This window comes from Setaria italica, chromosome III (assembly GCF_000263155.2).
Source record: "Setaria italica strain Yugu1 chromosome III, Setaria_italica_v2.0, whole genome shotgun sequence".
NCBI classification, from domain to species: Eukaryota; Viridiplantae; Streptophyta; class Magnoliopsida; order Poales; family Poaceae; genus Setaria; species Setaria italica.
Genome location: NC_028452.1, coordinates 6,352,138 through 6,371,097, shown reverse-complemented (window position 1 = coordinate 6,371,097; position 18,960 = coordinate 6,352,138). Strand labels below are relative to the sequence as shown.

Genomic DNA, 18,960 nt, shown 5'->3' with positions numbered 1-18,960 from the left:
GGTGCACATGCGGGGTCTTTGTCTCTGGGGTGTTCTTTGTGGTGATCTTCGCTACCCTGTTGTTGCGGCTCCGCCTGCAAAGTCTGCGCCTCCTTCTAACCCGACGAAGGATCCTGCTGCTTCCTCAGCCTACGACAAGAAGGTTACTGCATATCATGAGGCCTTGGATATGTATCACGATCAGTTGGTGTTGTACACTCAGTGGGTTGATGATGATGCTCGTGCTGCTTCCATCCTCATCGCCAGTATGCATCCTCCGTTTGCTACGGAGATTGTTGGTTTGTCTACTGTTTTTGAGATGTGGTCTCATCTTCGTCGCTGCTATGAGCCGTCTGGAGATGCCCTCTACCTTTCAGTGGTTCGTCAGGAGCAGACACTTCAGCAGGGAGATTTGACTGTCGATGCCTTTTATGCTCAGATGTCTACCGTATGGCGCCAGTTGGACACTCTCTGCACTGTTGGCTGTTGTACCTGTGACTGCTGTCGCGCTCTCTGAGCTGAGCATGATTTCCGGTGCATCTACAAGTTCCTCACTCGGCTTCGACCGGTGTACGAGCAGTGTCGCGCTCAGCTACTTGCACGTCACCCTCGTGTCTCGCTCGTGGAAGTGCTCACTGTTGTTCACTCTAAGGAGACTCATCTTCGTGATGCTGGTCTTCTGCCGCTTCCTCCAGTGCCCACAACGCTTGCGGCTTCACCTACGGGGTCTTCTACACCAGCTCCTTCGACGACATCTGTTTCCTCGACGGCTTCTTCGACTGCTGCTTCACGTGCTCCGTTGTCTGGTAAAGGCCGTTCTTACTGTGATTATTGTGATCGTGCTAGCCATTGGGAGTCCCAGTGCTACAGGAAGAAGAAGCATCATCGTCGTCTTCCTGGTGCTTTTTCTCTAGCTTCGACGACTACTACATCTCCTGCTTTGTCTTCGATTATGGTACTCAGCAGAAGATTCTGCGACTGCTTCATCACTTGTGCATCTCCCCCCCCTCTGCTGCTACAGGTTCTGCTGGTTCTGCTACGGTGTCTTTCAGCATTGAGAGATCACCTTCTTCACAGTCAAGTACTCTTCCATAGATTCTTGACTCTGGAGCTTCTTTTCATATGACTTCGGACTCTTCTATTCTTTCTTCCTTACATTCTCCTTGGTCACCTATTTTTGTACTCATTGCGGATGGTACTTCTTTCCTGTTGTTGGTCGGGGATCTCTTGAGACTTCTTTTCATGTTCTTTCTGTTTCTTATATTCCTCGACTCACCTTGCAGCTCATGTCCGCAGGTCAGATCACCAACCATGGTTGTCCTATTATCCTTGATTCTGATTCTTGTTTTGTTTAGGATCGTCGCATGGGGTCCCTGATTGGTACTGGCCGCCGACTCCATGACTCTCAGCGCCTTTAGCAGCTTGACTGGCTTCGTCTTCCTTCCGCTGCTACTGATCTTGCTACTTCTTCTTCCACAAGCACATTTCAGTAGTGGCATCATCATCCTGGTCATGTCCGTGGTTCTCGATTATCTTCATTACTTCGTCGTGGTCTTCTTGGACCTGTCTCAGGAGATGTTTCTCTTCATTCGTGTCAGGGTTGTCGATTGGGAAAGAATATTCAGCTTCCTTATCATAGTAGTGAGTCTGTCTCTCAGCGTCCTTTTGATATAGTCCACTTAGATGTATGGGGTCCTGCTCCCTTTTCTTCGAAAGGGGGCCACAAATACTATATAATTTTTATTGATGATTTCTCTCGCTATACTTGAATTTATCTTATGTCCTCTCGTAGCGAGGTTCTCCCTATCTATAGCCGCTTTGCTACTATGATTCGTTCTTATTTTGACATGTCTATTCGTGCTTTCCATGCTGATTCTGCTGGTGAGTTCCTTTCTCAACCTCTCCGTGCTTTCCTCGACTCTCAGGGGACCCTTCCTCAGTTTTCTTGTCTAGGTGTCCATGTGCAGAACGGTGTAGCCGAGCGCAAACACCGTCACCTCCTTGAGACCCACATGTGCACTCATGATTGCCTCCTCTGTTCCTCCTCATTTTTGGGCTGAGGCTGTCTCTACTGCCACACATCTTATTAACATTCAACCTTCCACTACTTTTCAGGGAGGATTCTGTTTGAGCATCTTTTTGGGCGTCTACCTAACTACTCTTCTCTTAGACTGTTTGGTTGTGTTTGCTACGTTCTTCTTCCACCTCGGGAGCGTACCAAACTAACTTCACAGTATGTTGAGTGTGTTTTCCTTAGCTACAGTTCTGAGCATAAGGGATATCGTTGCTGGGATCCTGTCAGTCGTTGGATGCGGATTTCTCATGACGTTGTCTTCGATGAGTCTTGTCCATTCTATCCTCATCCTTCCTCTGATGTTTCACAGTCGTCTTTGGTCGAGCCGCTTTCTTTCTTGACTTTTTCCGATACACCTATTGCTCTTCCGCCTCCTTCGAGCCTTGTACCTTTGCCTACAGAGTCCTCTTCTATTTTGCCTTCTTCTGTAGTTTCATCTTCTGAGCCTTCTCCTTTGGTTCCTGACTATACCGCGAAGCCTCCAGTGACACATGTCTATATACGACGGGCTATGTCTTCTTCTGATGACTCTTCTCCTATGTCTTCTCCTGATGCTTCGACATCTTCTTTTGACACCTCTCCTTCGCCTGCGCCTGAGCTGCTTCTTTGGACGTGGTTGTTAAGTTTGTCGACCTCCTGCTCGGTACGATCCCGCCACCTTTTCTTCTTCCGTACTTTTTGAGCCGACTTCATATCGCGATGCTATCCTTCATCCTGAGTGGCAGGAGGTGATGGCAAAGGAGCTAGCTGCTCTTGAGCATACTGGTACCTGGGAACTTGTTCCTCTTCCTCCTCGCATTCGCCCTATCACGTGCAAGTGGGTATATAAAGTCAAAACTCGCTCTGATGGTTCTCTTGAGAGGTACAAGGCATGTCTTGTGGCTCGTGGCTTTCAGCAGGAGCATGGTCGTGATTTTGATGAGACTTTTGCTCCAATTGCCCATATGACCACTGTTCGTACTCTTCTTGCTGTTGCTTCTGTTCGTCAGTGGTCGATCTCTCAGCTTGATGTCAAGAATGCCTTTCTTAATGGTGAGTTGCGTGAGGATGTATATATGCAACCGCCTCCGGGTATTCTGTTCCAGAGGGCATGGTTTGTCATGTTCGTTGCTCTCTGTATGGCCTTAAACAGGCCCCTCGAGCTTGGTTTGAGCGTTTCTCTTCTGTTGTCACTGCTGCTGGTTTCTCTGCTAGTGACCATGATCCTGCGCTCTTCATACACTCTTCTTCTCGTGGTCGTACTCTTCTTCTTCTGTATGTTGATGATATGCTTATCACAGGGGATGATTCTCAGTTTATTGTCTTTGTTGGGATTGAGGTTTCCTCTTCGTCTGACGGTTTCTTCTTCTTATCCTAGGAGAAGTACAATCATGATCTTCTTGCTCGAGTCTCTCTGACTGATGAGCGTACAGTTGACATCTGAATGGAGCTTAACCTCTAGCTTCGTTCTACTGATGGTGAGCCTTTGGCAGATCCTACCCGCTATCGCCATCTTGTTGGGAGTTTGGTCTATCTTGGTGTCACTCGTCCGGATATTTCTCATGTAGTACATATTCTCAGTCAGTTCGTTTCCACCCCCACACACATTCACTACAGCCATCTTCTTCATGTTCTGCGCTATCTGCATGTCACTAGCTCTCACCGTCTTTTCTTTCCACGTAGCTCCGTGCTTACTCTAATGCTACCTGGGTTAGTGATCCCTCTGATCCCCGGTCCCTTTCTACTTACTGTGTTTTTTTGGGTGGTTCTCTCATTGCTTGGAAGACTAAGAAGCAGACCGCGGTTTTTTCCGTTCTAGTGTAGAGGTTGAGTTGCGTGCTATGGCGTTGTTGACAGCAGAGCTTTCCTAGTTACGGTGGCTACTTGAGGATTTTGGTGTTTCTTTGACTGGACCGACTCCTCTTCACTCTGACAGTACAGGAGCTATCAGTATTGCCCGGGATCCGATGAAGCATGAGCTTACCAAGCATATTGGCGTTGATGTCTTCTTTGTTCGGTCTCAGGTTCAGGATCAGGTGGTTGTTCTTCAGTATGTGCCTTCGGAGCTCCAGATTGCTGACTTCTTCACGAAAGCACAGCATAGTTACTTTCTCTCCAAACTCAATGTTGTAGATCCACCATGAGTTTGAGGAAGATGTTAGAGATATGTTTATAAATACCCCATTGTATAAGGGGTTATGTGCATATGTACCACCACCTGTACTCTACTTATATGGGCCTATTGGCCCCCTGGGAATACTAGTTGATTATTCCTAACAGCATTTGCAGTTCCTCCCCCCCCCCCCCCCCCCTACGAACACAAGAAGCATAGAATAACTCTATAGGGCCACATGTGGATACAAATGTAAAGATTCCACTTGCAGCTGAATGTATCTGATTGCAGTCAGCGACTAGTCAAGTCATCGCACCAAAATCCCGTCCTGTGAAGGCCAAAAAAATATACTGCCACCAGAATTTGAATGACTTTCAGGCTGGACGAAGAATGTTAAGGTGAACATGGTAAACTCAAAAGTTCTTGTCTTCTGAAACAACAATGTGTCCTTTTGCAAGACAAGAAATTTTGAAATGCACTCTTTATTTCCAGTCTGGCAGTCTCGCTGCATAATCAACATCGGGCAAAACTGCTATGCCAGATCAAGAAGATTTCACCCGCATCTGCCTCTTCGCCTGAATTACACACAGACACAGGTGTCAGTTTAAACGCCTGATATTCTGTGCCACGGCTTAAGATACAGCTTTTGACATTTGTACCTTTGCTCCCTTTGGTTTTGAGCTTTCCAACAGGGGAAAAAGCCATGGCAACCAGGTCTTCCAGGCTCAGAACAACTGTGAATAAGGCAAGGTAAGCATGGGCAAAAAACACTATCAACAAGTAACAAGCATGGGGAATTTCAACAAACAAAATGGATTTGCTAAAACCTTCAGGACATGTAGAAAATGCTAAAATATTGTTTAAAGTCACTCAATTTCAACATGGATAAATATTTCCGAACAACAAATCAAGTTGTTCTGATTTAATTTGACTAGAATGAGAAAACCTCAACTCGCATGTTAATCAATAATGTCCTAATTGTATTATGCACTTAAAAGTGGCATGCACTACTATATATATGTTTTTAAAATGTAAAGGTCAGGATAAAAGCTGGATGAGAGCATGGAACTAAAGCAGACAGGACAGGACTTACACGCTCTCTTTGTCACAATCGGCCATGTCATCCTTTCTGTGCAGCTTGCTTGGTGAAATGGCAAACCCATTTTCACTTCTTCCACTTTGGTGCTTCTGAGAACCATAACTGTCAACTATCTTCAGAGCTTCTATCTCATGTGCAAGATCATCATCTCTATGGCTCGAGGGCGCAACTAGGGACATGGACAACTTCCTTTGGTGTTGGCTGTCAACAACTTGAGACAGAACCTGATGTTGATTGTGTTTTGCTTGATTCATCAGACCTGGTGTGTGCTTCTCAGAAACCTGGAGCCACGCACTCTCCAACCGCTGCTCCCCATTTATTGATTCTTTTGTCGACTGGGTGGGAACTTCCAGTCCTCTAGCCTTAGGTATTCCTGAACTTAAAGTGACTGAAACCGAATGCAACCTTTCATCAGCAGGTGGAGTATTTTTATATTTCTCCAGTTCTTTCCTTCCCTCATCTGGATGATCCAAACTTCTCCTTGAGGAGTTCATAGTCCCCTTTAATCGGTCACTGTTTGATGAGCAACTCAAGACATCAGACTCGACTCTTCTTACTTTAGGGCCAGCCTCCAATGTTAGTTCTTCGTCAATCAATTCAGCTAGTGAACCCATTTTGACTTCCACGTTGCATTTCAGTACTGTCTCAATTAAATTTGTGATGCTGCTCAAAAATCTTTGAGCTCGAGACTTAATGCCACAGTCCTCAAATGCTATAAAAGCAATCGTATGGTCTGAAAAAATGAATGAAATTTACATCTTAATAACAAAGAATAGTTGGGTAATCATTTAAAATACAGGAGCCTATGGAGAATTTAATTCAATTTCAACTTCGGCAGATGCATTTGCTTCATCCTCTACGTTCGTGCACAATATTCTACACTTTTATTAAAAAAATCATCCTTCATCAATCTCTAATTTCAATTACAGAGATAGATTTTGCCCCTTCATCCACAGATATAAAGATGCTAAAGATGCCTGAAAGTATAACAATCTAATTTCTGACGTTGGCATTCTTTTGTATCTTGACAAATTTTCACCTAACTGGTGGCGAACCAATGATACAATTCAGCTTAAAAACTTGCTACATTATTCTTTTCCCTTCTTTTTTTTGTGTCTAAGTTTCTTTTCAGCTATTTGGGATCCAGAATATGCCACATATTTATGCTGGTAGATGTGTCTCCAACCAAGAAGCTAGAAGCCATGTCCAAACCAGTTGCTATGAAGCAAGTTGACCCATATACAAATGCACTTACTGCTGTACAGGCAAAAAATTCTCGACTCTGTTACCACTGTGGCCTTACCTTTGTGGACACTACTGTACCTGACATACTTATGTCAAACATGGGACACATGTCTGAGGATGAATTTCTTAAATATATAAAAAAATATATAGATAAAAGAACTGACCAAGGAGCACTTGGTAATTTGTTTACAGTATAAGAATTATCAGTAGCTCAGTGACAAAGTAACACACTCCAAATGTTCCATGTTAATCACAAGAGAAAACACAAGATATTTTTACCTTCAAATTGCCTGATTGATACTAGCTTCCCGTGGTCAAGAAGTAGCTGCTGTAGTGTCTTGGAGTGGCAATTTTCAATGCATCTTATCCAAATCTGGGCAAGGTTATCTGAATTTTCATTTATCAAGGCCCTTTGCTTGGAACAGTTGTCATTCAGTTGATTTGAATTGAGTGGAACTCTGTCGACAGATCTACACTCTCCGTAAACCAAGTTGTAATTCAGTCTCGACCTAGATGAATGTGAGCCAAGGACCTGCGGACTTGAGTGCACACTGATTGCTTTGTGTTCAAGTGTTTTCTTGGAAATCCCAAAGGCAGATAATGAATGAGAAGCAGTCCTGCTGGAAGATGATTCCCTTGCTGCTTCAGACATTGCATCATTGGCTGCTTTAGGGTGTTCTCTTGTACTGCTTTCTAGTTGGTTCATATCTGAGCTATGACCACATCCGAGTTGTAGCAGAGCTGCTGTAAACCATGTGGGACGCTCACTTGAAACCCTTATCTGCTTTTCAGCATCAGAAAGAATCTTCAATGCTTGTTGTAACCTTTCCAACTCTGCCTCTGTTACTACAGATAACAGAACACAAACAAAATGGTTAGAAGATAGATAAGTAGGTTGTAGATTAGATGAACTGTGTTAGACTATATTTGGTAGTATAGGAAATTTCTCGGGAAGGCTTCTTTCCCCACAAGTCTTGTACCCCTATATATTCGCCCTTGAGGCTCAATGCAATATAACCCACGCATTATACACAATCTTACGAACTGCATCTTTTGCATAAATGTATAAGGCAGTATGGCACAATAAATCAATAACACAGTCAAGGTGAATTTACACAAACATCAGACTAACAGAAGTAGCAATTAACAGCCATAACACAATCAATATTAAGCTTCTGTTGGAGCTTTATGGACTATGGTCAGGATATGGTGCTTCGCAATATAATATCATATCTTCAAATGTACTGACCAAATGAGCATTTCCAGTTGAGCATAAAGTGGTCCATCTTGTAAACGAAAGTTAGTGGTTAAGTGATCTTTAAAAGAGCTAAATGAGAGATTTTAATTATTGCATGAGGTTGGCTCTTTCTGTAATTGCCACCCCCTAAGAACATCTCACAAGCAGTGGTTTTGGTTAATGGTGAATCTAAGAATGAGATTTAATTTGTTTCTGTTGGAAATATTACCCTAGCATTTGCAGACAGTCAACCAACAGTCACATAATAGCATGTGCTAGCTTATTCTATTGAAATATTTTTAGTCCACTGCTATTAAAAATAAATTGACACAATCCAATAGAATAATCAATAGCTTTGCTTGCCTCACGGTCATAACTCATGAACAGTGACCATGTGAGAACACTATATATGCACCTCCGTATGATATTGATAAATGGAAGTAGCAGCAAAAATGTCATTTTTATTGGTATAAATAAATTCTAGAAAAAATGTAATTCATTTTAGTAGGACTGCACTACTCCAGTAGATTTTACGATACAGAGAAAATCATGGAAGATTTGTGTGACAGCTATGATGAAGAAAGAAATGAAAAGGTGGGAGAGAGGTAAGAATGAACGAATTGAAAACATAGTGCAATACAAGGATGAAAGTACTCACAACTTCGGCCACCGGCGACTGAGCCATTACAACAATTAGAATCAGCCAATTTGTAGGTGCCAGCGATGATGTCCATGATAAGCCCAGCTAATTGAGACATTAAGGCCACTGGATCAATGCCAGAATCCATCAACTCTCTTGACCTTTTGACTGTCTCAGCACTGTCAGATGACATAGCTATCTCCAAAAGATCGAGCAATTTCTCTTCTGAAACAACCCCAACCTTTAAAATGCAATTTGCAACTTAGAGACACCATTCAATTGAATAATATATATCACTCATTATCTAGTAAAATATAAGGAAATGAAATTATTTTACTAGTTATTTTCTCACTGTATTCATGTAAAACTGAAAAGAATTTCCTTTCCCCAAGCAGAATATTTGATATCCTGTCCCCATTCTATAGGGTACAATTTAGAAATAAAGCTCATATTTTCAAAATAAGTCAAGGTTACATGGGTCCAGACATATGTTCAAATGCTAAATCATAAATGTGCCCTTTAGAGTTTGCACCTCTATTGTGAGACAAAAGAGCAAACTAGGAAGCCAGCTAGTCAGGCAAGTTTGACTTTCATTGGGTAGCTTTTGGTTCATGAGTACAGTTGGGATTTGCACACTTTCTAGGCCTTTGGCCGCAGGCCTCACTTGTTATCAATAGAATAATTTACGTACAGGACCTTTAAAAAAACCTAATGAAAAGTACAATATGAGCATAAGGGCCTGTTTGTTTGAGCTGCAGCTTTTGAGCTTTTCTGAAAAGTTGCTACTTGCTTTTTGCTTTTGAAAAGTCAACACTAGCTTTTAGAAGATGTGTTTAGCTTTCTGAGCTCAAAAAGCTACGAAAAGCTCATAAAACTGAGCTTTCCAGCTTCCCATACAAACTCAGCTTTTCTGGGCTTCCAGCTTTTCAGAAGCTACACGGGAAGATTGTTGTTTGTTTGAGTTTTTAGCTTTTCACGCTGAGAAGCTGCCAGGAAGCTCAAACAAACAGGGCCTAAGTAGTTAAATAGTGAAACATTCAGAAAACAATATGCCATTTTGACTATGATATCAAATTAGAATAATAATTTAATGCAAAATTTCCATATAGATTAAAGAACCAACAAATTAGGAACTAGGAAGCAGCATTTTCACATAACACATAGCAAATTTATTCATGAAAACAAGTTAATCATAAAAACAAGATTACCAGATCATTAACAAGTGAAGGTGTTATCTTTTTCCCCAGCAAACTCAGCTGATCTAGCATTGTCTCTGCATCTCGTAGTGAGCCATCTGAATTCAGAGCTATTAAATCTAAAGCAGCTAATTCAACATCAAGATTTTCCTTCATACAAATTTTCCTCAACCGGCACACACTGTCAATATCTTTGATCCTGGAAAAAACATACTTTTGGCAACGTGATATTACAGCTCGAGGCAGGTTTTGAGGGTCAATTGTTATGAATATAAATACGACGTGAGGTAATGGTTCATCAAGAAACTTCATAAATGCTGACCACACATTGGAAGATACCATGTGGCATTCGTCCACAACAAACACCTTATAACGGGACGAAGAACCAGATGGTGGTATGTTTTCCAGTAAGTGCTTAATTCTACTTACACTCTTCCTATTACTTGCATCAACTTCAATTAGATTGGTTCCATTTCCACTGAAAAAATCTGTGCACTCCTTGCATATCCCACATGGTTTGGTATCTACAGTAGCAAGGCAACTTAGGGCCGCTGAAAATATCCGTGCAGTGGATGTTTTCCCTGTTCCTCGAGGACCTTGAAAAAGATAGGCAGGAGCTATCCTTTCCATCATGATTGCATTATGAAGTGATTGTGCTGCAATATTTTGACCAACGATTTCACTGAATGCCTTTGGCCTGTATTTCTGGCTCAAGCTTCTCTGGTCTGCCGCTGCCAGGTCACCACCTTGAGCAGATAGATTGATCCTATCCTGGCTTTTACAGCTTGACCATCTCTTCCCATCCAACCGGCTCGAAGCTTCCATATCAAGCTCCCCTATATTGGTTGAGAGTTCATCGCTTGATGAATCAAATGATGAAGAATCAAAATCACAGCTAGTACCCAAATGTGGCATTCCTCGAGCAGATTTTTTTGAATGTGCCCATTTCATTGAACCAAATGATCTCTTCTTCTTATGCAATGTCTGACTTCCACATATTAAGCTGCTACCTTTTCTTCGAAGTATAGCAGATAGTGAAGGAGAATAATTACTTCCTTCAGATCCTCTATGTTTTCTCCTTTTTGATGAATAGCAAGGGAGGTGAGACCTTTGACTTCCCAGTAATGCTGATTGGTTAGACTCATCACCATCTAAAGAAGTAGCAGTCCTTGCATCCCAAGAACCAAAAGTGTTGGTGTTCCTTCTTCCATGCCTGTAATAGGAGCTAGTAGAAACAGGTGTGCAAGAAAAGGAAGATCCCTCTCTTCTACCAATTTTCAGTAGTTTTGAGGGATTTGAAGAGCTGACACATCCACATGCAGCAAACAGTGGAGATGTAGGGTGAGAAAAGTAACTTCCTTGAAATAGCTCCTGACTCTCTGAGTTGCAGTTCTCAGTATCCTCAGATCGCTCACCGGAGTTAACCTGAAGATCTAACGACTTCAAAACAGCTGGGTTTCTGACTGCTCCTTTTCTGGAAAAAACACCCTTTCTCCTTCTAGCTATTCTTTTCACAGGTGTACAGGATGCTGAACTCTGAACATTGAAAATGCTGTCAGGAGCATCCAGACATGCATCACCTTTGGAGTTCACCCCATTAGAATTGCATGGACTGTCCAGGCTTAACTCACCAGATCGTTGCCTACCATCCTCACTTGATTTGATAGAATTTTGCCTCCAATTGTAGAGATATACCTTTCTTCGTTTCTTCTCACTTTTTAGAGGAGCATGTGGTGACTCAATGTGCTTTGGTGCTAAATTACTAGAAACCTCACCATTGTGTGTAATCCTTGAAGTTGCCACCAATGACCTAGAACTCAAAGGTGATTTCCACGTTGAGCAAGTCTCAGGATCCTGCAAGAAGCGCGCCTTCTGCAAAGCAGTGAGTTCCTTCCTCAAGTGAAGTTCACTTGGGCCAACACATCCTCCAACCATAGTCTCCATTCCCAATCTAGAATGGCAGCGACTTGTCTAGCAGATAGAAAAATAGTAAACGTTAAAAGACAGCACAATCCAGGGAAAAGAACTGCAGTATGTTCGTTACAAACACCATCAAGTGTTCTGCAAGTTAACATAGGCGCAAAGTACAAACACACAACACAAAGGTGATGCATCTTACAAACTGTACAAAGTACTGGATAAAATTTCTGCTTCAGAAGCAAAATGCTCAAACAGCAACTTCAGAAGCAACGCATATCTAGAACAGGTAGTGAGGCACAAAAAAACTGCAGTTCAGTGCCAAGGAAACTAGATCGTAATGTTCAAATCATAATAGAAATTATTCTACAGAATGCATAACATTGCTTAAATTATCTACATGTGAAAGCAGGGAGATTGCAGAGTGCAGACCCTATAAGTGTGCAGATATGTGGACCAATTTATGTGAAAACATGGAATCAGGCAGACCTTATTATAGATGATTCACATTAAATTACAATAACCTCTGAAGCAAATAGAGAAATTGTTGCGGATCTTTTCAAGTTCATTTCATCTGATGCCACAATAACCAGATGGTCTTCAACACGTCACAAGCATAGCAAGTACTGAATCCTCAAAAAAATAGCATAGCAAGCACTGAAAATCAATAAAAGAGTGGCATATGTGATATGCTGGTGGGTATCGGTGGTTATAAATAAGAAGAAACCATCAGCAGAAATGAATCCTTTGAGCAAAACATGAAACCTAAGCCGGAAGCGACAGTATCTTCTGGAAACCGAGGGGGAAAAAATCAATGCGCAGTTTCCTAAAAGGGAAAATGTGGGATTGTCAGCATCAAACGAGTGTTGGGATGAAAAGGAATCTGAAATTTGTTATGGGGTGACGATGAACCAAATGGAACGCATTGGCAAACTTGCAGCCACGGTTCGTTCGGGGGAAAAAAACTTGCAGCCACTAAACTAGAGAAGAAGCAAATCAACCAATCCCCAGGAGGCGAGCTCATACTGCATCATTCCGGCACCAAGATCCAAACAAGAAGAGGAGCAATCACGAAAGGGTTGCGCGAGGAAAGGGGCAAGAACCTCACCAGGCACCACGGAGCCCGCCAGGTGGGATCGACGAGACCTGCGGCACGCACGTCACGGGAAGGAGGGGAAACAGTTCAAAATTGTCCTATAAAAAGCCATCAAGAACCCAAAAGGGGTCGAAAAAGGAGGTGCCTTTGGAGGTGGAACCTACCGCCATTGGGCAGTGAATGCCGGAGGAGATGGAGATTCGAAGCTGCACGCGGGCGGATTTAAAATTTCCCCACCACCACTGCTGTCACAGGCGCTTCTTGTCCGGGGGTTTCCCTCTGCAACACAGTACAGTTTGTCGGCTGTCACGGAATAATGCGTGTACCTCGTAAAAAAGCAGGGGCTTTCATGTTTCGTCTCAAGAAAAAGAAAATAGAGCGCTTTACTGCTTAGCAGAAAATAGGAAGAACCAAAAAGCCTCTAGTTGTAAAAAAAATAAAATTTTTTTGGTGGGGTGGGGGTGGGGGGGGGGAGGGTTTTTTTTTTGTCAATCTAGTTGTCAAGTTAGCCGTTATATGTGTAAACTTTCAAAAGAAAGAGTGGGCAATATAGCAATTATTAGTAGTAGTAGTATGTGAGCCAAGGCCAAAACTTGTTTTTGTCTCAGGTTACATCAAATTTGTTTTCGAAGAATGCAAAAAATCAAATGGCTCACTTCACGTGTTCTGTGTTTTTTCTAGGGATTCTCACTGTGGTAGCCAGAGGTTTGTCCGTCAAAGCACGGGCCGAGGCCACAAAATGTTTGTTTTGGCAACTCGAGTTCATTCAAAAAAAAATGCTGTTCACCAACAGTTTCAATACGCGGCCTGGTCCTGACTCCTGACAAGGATAACATTTTCTTTGTGCAACGGCAGCGTCTGGCACCTGGCGGCAGCAACCAGTAGCAAGGAAAAACCGAAGCTATATATAGCTCACGGCTCTCTCTTTTCTGAAGTCTGAAAGTTGAAGACGATGGTGTAATTTCATAATTTGGCACCGTTTTATATAGCGCGGCCCTGTTTTACTGCCGACAAGTACAACAGACTGACAAGCAGGATCTCCGTGTTCACGCGGATGGCACGGGCATGATTAATGCCACCGTGCGTCGTGTATTTACTTGCTTCGAATCAATGTGAAAGACTACATTGAAGCAAGCTTCTCCAATGGTTTCAGGCTTTCAGCTATAGCTTAGCTCTTTACCACGATCTAGCTCAGTTCTTGTATCAGGCTTCCATGGAGGACTTGCTCACCTGGCGCCATTGAAGAAGACTTCCGTTTCACAGAAACACATGCCAAAAGGATGGGCCGCAGCAGCAGCAGGAGAAGAAGCAACAGGGGGTTTCTTCTGATCCTGCTGTTGGAGGAGTGTCGGAGGACCACGCCCTCGGCGAGCTCATGCGGGACACATGAACTTGGACTTCTTACATATGGAGCAAGCGTATATTCTTCACGATCAAAAGTAAGTGCAGTACTTTACCTTGTCGGTGCATCCAACCATGCATTCCTTACAATAAAACAAGTACAAAGCATCAGGCCCAACAAACAGCAACCAACCATTGCGTTCACCAGCATTATCAAACCACTAAAATCATACATGGCAAAACACCATTTAGACCTCACCTTTTTTCTCAAAGATTCCTGTGTGGTTGTGTGCACCTGATGAAGAACCCAGCCAGGAAATGACAGGAAGCTAAAGTTAAAACGACTAAATGATCATACATGGCACAGTTGGAATCTAAAGCACACAATTCAGTAGACTACAGAGCATAGATGCTTGAGGCCACACACACTACAGCAGTCAGTCAGTAATCGCAACTACTGACACTAAATTTAGAGGGATCCTCAAGCATCAACGCCGACAATATCCAAACAAGGTATTCAAATCTGTTACTGCCCTAACCTGACAATTTAAGCTTACAACTCGTCAAGGCTCCTTAGAGCATTGCCGGCCTTTCGGGTCTCCTAGAATCAAGCCTTGGCCCTCTTGCTGCCTGTGCAGGAGGGGCACTTGTACTGCTTGATGTGCTCCGCTTTGGCTGGGGTGATCTTGACGCACTTGCCATGGAACCATTTCTCACATAGGTCGCAGCAGATCCAGAAGTCGTCGTAACTTTGGCCGCATGCACCACACAGCGCGGTCTCATGGTCTTCCTGTGGTTCGCCTTCCTCCCCTTCACTCTCCTCCTCGTCCTTTGGGGGTGGCATCTTCGGGACCCTTGAGTTGGGCTCTGCCTGGCGTGAGGGCTGTGCATATTCACCAAATGTCCAGTGTCAGAGAGAATCATGGAGTTAATTGGCTTTTCGCTGGTTGTAATGTAAAATGATATGACAGCACGATCTAAAACTTCATACCTTCGAGCCAGATTTGCTACTCTTATTGCTGTTTTTAGGAGTTTTTTCTTTGGGTTCTTTCTTGGCAGTTCCTGTAACAACCTCATATACGGTGGGAAGGTTATTGATCATGGTGAAGAGCCGTTTCCTGCAAGCCAATCATCAGAAGGTAACTCTATCAGCGAGAGGTAAGACAGTGCACATCAAAGTAATCATGTAATGAATACGGCAAGTTACTGTCAAACATAACAGAACACTCCAGTATAGCATTTAAGGTCATCTTAAAGGCTTAGGTAAAATTGTTAACCAATTTAATGAAACAGTATTGGTGAAAATCTATTTGAAAATAATCAGCAGCAGTTTAAGCCTCTATCACCAGTGATGGATTCAATCCACAACAATGTAAGAGCCCATGTCTTTAGGGCAAAAAAGTCAGATCTTTAACCATGCATTCAAACATCCAACTTACAGTATAAATATCTTAAACAAGAACAAGAGAGGTTCATTAGCATCCCAAACTAAAGACTGTTAGCTCAAGGCCAGTATACAGATTTATCATTTGGTAGCATGTGTTAAATGTTCTAAGCTAAAGCTCTACCCAGGAGGAAAGAATTGAAGGCCTTAAAAGTGATACCAATGTGAGTAAGCTGAAACTACTGAAGACTACAACAAAAATAGCTGCAAAATTCAGCTGTGGCAGAAAAATTGAATGCTGTAAATAAACAGAAATAAGGATGTTGTAGGTTTAGTTGTAAATTGACTACTCAGCAACTTCAGCAGATGGAACCATTGTTGTAAATTGACTACTCAACAACTTCGGCGGATGGAACCATTGCACATTTGACATGACCAAGATGTGCAATTAGTGCACTGGCATCCAAATTGAGATAATTTATTTAATGCCATGGAAACACAAATAGGGCTTATTTCCGAGTCAACAGAAAAAGAAACCCCTTCAATCTTTCTTCCTCCATACAAATTGGATAAAATAATCAACATATCATCATCTTCTCCATCCCCTCAATCTATCTAACCATCTCTTTCCACTCTCATTTCTCAATCAAAATCTAGGATCCTGATACCATTATATTCATTTTCTGTGTTTAAGAACATAATTTTGTTTAAGATGACGTAATACTCGTTATTGAAATAACCACGTATCAGAAACTATGAGATACTTAACGAGGTAGGCCCATACCCACTGAAATAAGTCAAATACACAAATAGCAAACATAATTCTTATAATAAGAACTAATGAAATACCTGGATTCCTTGTCGAAACCAAACCTTGCTCCAAAATAATATGCAACTGACAATAACCAAGAATCACTATGCACGGCAACAAGTGACAGCCAATCCTTTTCATTCATCCCATCACGTGCAAAATTAATTCCCAGAGCTGGCTCTGGGAGTTCAGGAGGAACTTCCTCTGCAGGCAAGTTGACTTCCCATGTCTCATTGGGAAGTCCATATAAACATAGGTTCTCCTTCTCTGCACAAAAGAAGATGATAATTTCTCAAATTAGGTGTCCATGGTTCTTGAAGCTCTAAACCACACTTAACAAAGAAATTGAATGAAGGTCCTTAAAGCGAGAGTTTTGTAACCACAAAAAAAGCAGGACAAATCATCCATTTGAAATTGAGCATTCCATGAAACAAGGAACTGCAAAGCAAAAGGGCAGACTGTACGGCCAAATGCATGAAAGAAAAGGCTCCATGGCCCCTTGTGACACTATGACATCAATAAATCAGTTCCATACAACTAATAATAAGAGCATTCCCCATGGACACTGTTTTCCTGATTTCCTCTCCCACCTGGCCACCCACAATTTCAGAGCAGCAACGAGTAAATCATCTTGCATTGCCAATGACAGGACCTAATAAGAGCTAGTTTCCTGAGTTAACCATCTAAAATTTAAAAGCGGTGCAAGCTTTGAACTCATTCATCTGTGGAAAACAAAATCATAAATGTGGCATTAACAAACATGAACTTTGGCCTATACATAATAAAGATTGACCAAGGTACATGCCCTTGTTTCCATGTAGGCATGGACAAAGCATGATATAACAGAGTTAAATCCTGGGAGCGATGGAGTTCAAAAGGTGTGTGCAATACACTCATCCCCAATCTGGAAATACCCAGAAAGGATGACAATATTGACTTGTACTCGACAAAAAACAATGTTATCCTGACAATCCCATTGCTTGACATCACGCACTCACGAAAAATACCGAAAATGCCCCTCGTACAGTGGCAGAAAAGTCGCTGTCCGGGAGCATAACAGTAAATAGGCAGGAGCACGACTTTTCGCGATGACTGGCCGGCCGCGCGGTCGACCAGCTCAGAAGATAAGGATTCCCCACGTCCACCTTTCCGCTTTCCCTCCCCCAGATGAGCACAGCGCGAGGACTGACTAGTACGTCGCGAGACCGGAAGCAGAGCTGAGCGGTCGTCGCCCGCAAGAACGGAGCAGGGATTCACCGGCCAATAGATTCTCAGGGCACACCGGAACCAATGACTGGGAGGAGAAACTCCAGAAATTAAGGGGGGAAACCTCGAAAATCAGCTGAATAAGACCCCAGATCAGTTCTCAAAGGGAGCAATCAGAGATTGCAAAGCAAACATACTCCAAATCCGCCCAGTAGCATCTAAATCCGCACTCCCAAACCCTAGAAAACCGAATCGAATCGGGGGAGCAGAGCAGAGCAGGCAGAGAAAGCTCACCTGGGTCGCACATCACGTAGAACTTCTCCACATCTGCAGAGGGCCAGCGGGAAACCAGTGAGAACTCGAGCCCCAGACGGAGTCGGAGGGGGGGTAGGTGAGGCGAAGGCAAAGGCGAGGTGGGTTTACCGGTGGTGAGCGCCCTGATCAGGCCGGCCCGGCGCGCGCGGTAGTCCCGGAAGACGTCCTCCGGCGAGCGGGGCACCGGCGGCGGGCCCATGAATCCGCCTCCTCCGTCCATTGGCCCCCGGGAGCCTGCTGGGGAAGGGAAGGGTAGGGTTTTGGGAGAGGAGAGGAGGGGAGCTGGGGATTGCGAGGACGACGAGAGAGTCGATTGGAATTTGGAAGCGTCGGCGCCGAGGCAGGCAGGAAGACTTCGGCGAAAGAGATAGGCCCCTCTGGCCCCCCCTCTCTCTCTCTCTCACGCGCGCTCGCGGGACTCCCTAGTTTGTGGGCCCACTAATGGCCCATTTAGCACACCAGTCGGCGCCGCGGCCCATGAAAGCATACATCGAACTTTCAACAAAAACGCACATCGGAGTGGAGGTTGGCCCAGAACCAGAGTGAAACGAACCTTACTTATTTTTTAAGAGAAAAAAATAGAACCTTACTTATTTTTATTAAGAGAAAAAAAATAGAGAAAGAGTAGAGATCGATTAAAACAAAATATGGTGCATCAAAGACCCCTTGAATGATTAAATTGATTGAATTAAAACAATAATAAATCATTTTAAGATTCTATTTTGAATATTAATATCTTGACATTCTATATACGAGGCTGTAAATACATGACATATCGGGCCTGCAGGCTGCAGCTGTGCTGTAAAATGATGTCCATCGTGTCCACTATAAAGAGCACCGGACTGTCCATTGGATCAACACCAAGCTCATAACATACAACCCCTCATTCTTCTGTCCTGTGCGCAAGGTTTACCAGGAAGACTAACGCTAGTCGCTTGTTGATCTTCAGCCTTCTTGCCGTTCTGGTGTTATCCTCAGGTACGGTGACAATGGCACAAGGAGTGTTGCAAGTCTATTACTCGCCGAGAATTGCAAGCAATTACTCTTCCCTATGGATTGTCAACGCAATAACAATGAGGCACGTTGCTTCGGTATACTATGTAACAGTACAACTCCTCCTGGTGGGCCTTATGGTAAGCCCGGAATTGCTTGTATCGCTGCAGGATCCCAATGCACGTACTGCAGCTAATCCCCCAAAAAAAAACGTACTGCAGCTAATTAATGCACCGGTAGATAACTCACATTCCATCCAATGCTTTTTTCCCCGAGTGTTTTTGACCCGGAACTAAACAGTCTTTAGTCCCGAGTGACCCCGTGCAGTGGGGGAT

The 18,960-nt window shown here is 43.3% G+C and overlaps 2 protein-coding genes across 6 annotated transcripts; both read right to left on the bottom strand.

Moving 5' to 3' along the window:
• Positions 1–4,476: 4,476 nt before the first annotated feature.
• Positions 4,477–12,880, bottom strand: LOC101773879 (protein STICHEL). 5 transcript variants are annotated; one of them, XM_022825627.1, is made up of 9 exons: positions 12,740–12,880; positions 12,588–12,625; positions 12,004–12,504; positions 9,575–11,533; positions 8,385–8,607; positions 6,769–7,335; positions 5,239–5,977; positions 4,805–4,879; positions 4,477–4,720 (listed from the first exon to the last, which is right to left on the bottom strand). In XM_022825627.1, the coding sequence occupies exons 3-9, from the start codon at positions 12,046–12,048 to the stop codon at positions 4,699–4,701; spliced, it is 3,630 nt and encodes a 1,209-aa protein (XP_022681362.1). In that variant the 5' UTR covers positions 12,049–12,504; positions 12,588–12,625; positions 12,740–12,880; the 3' UTR covers positions 4,477–4,698. The 5 variants fall into 5 exon arrangements, with proteins under 5 accessions (XP_022681362.1, XP_022681363.1, XP_014660301.1 ...); XM_022825628.1 differs by having other exon boundaries at positions 12,004–12,305; XM_014804815.2 differs by lacking the exon at positions 12,004–12,504.
• Positions 12,881–14,235: 1,355 nt separating this feature from the next.
• On the bottom strand, positions 14,236–17,982 carry LOC101773461 (PHD finger protein ALFIN-LIKE 8). The gene is made up of 5 exons (XM_004960722.3): positions 17,741–17,982; positions 17,612–17,644; positions 16,150–16,378; positions 14,908–15,034; positions 14,236–14,799 (listed from the first exon to the last, which is right to left on the bottom strand). Exons 1-5 carry the CDS (start codon positions 17,850–17,852, stop codon positions 14,524–14,526), a joined length of 777 nt encoding a protein of 258 aa, XP_004960779.1. The 5' UTR covers positions 17,853–17,982; the 3' UTR covers positions 14,236–14,523.
• Between the last annotated feature and the right edge of the window lie 978 nt (positions 17,983–18,960).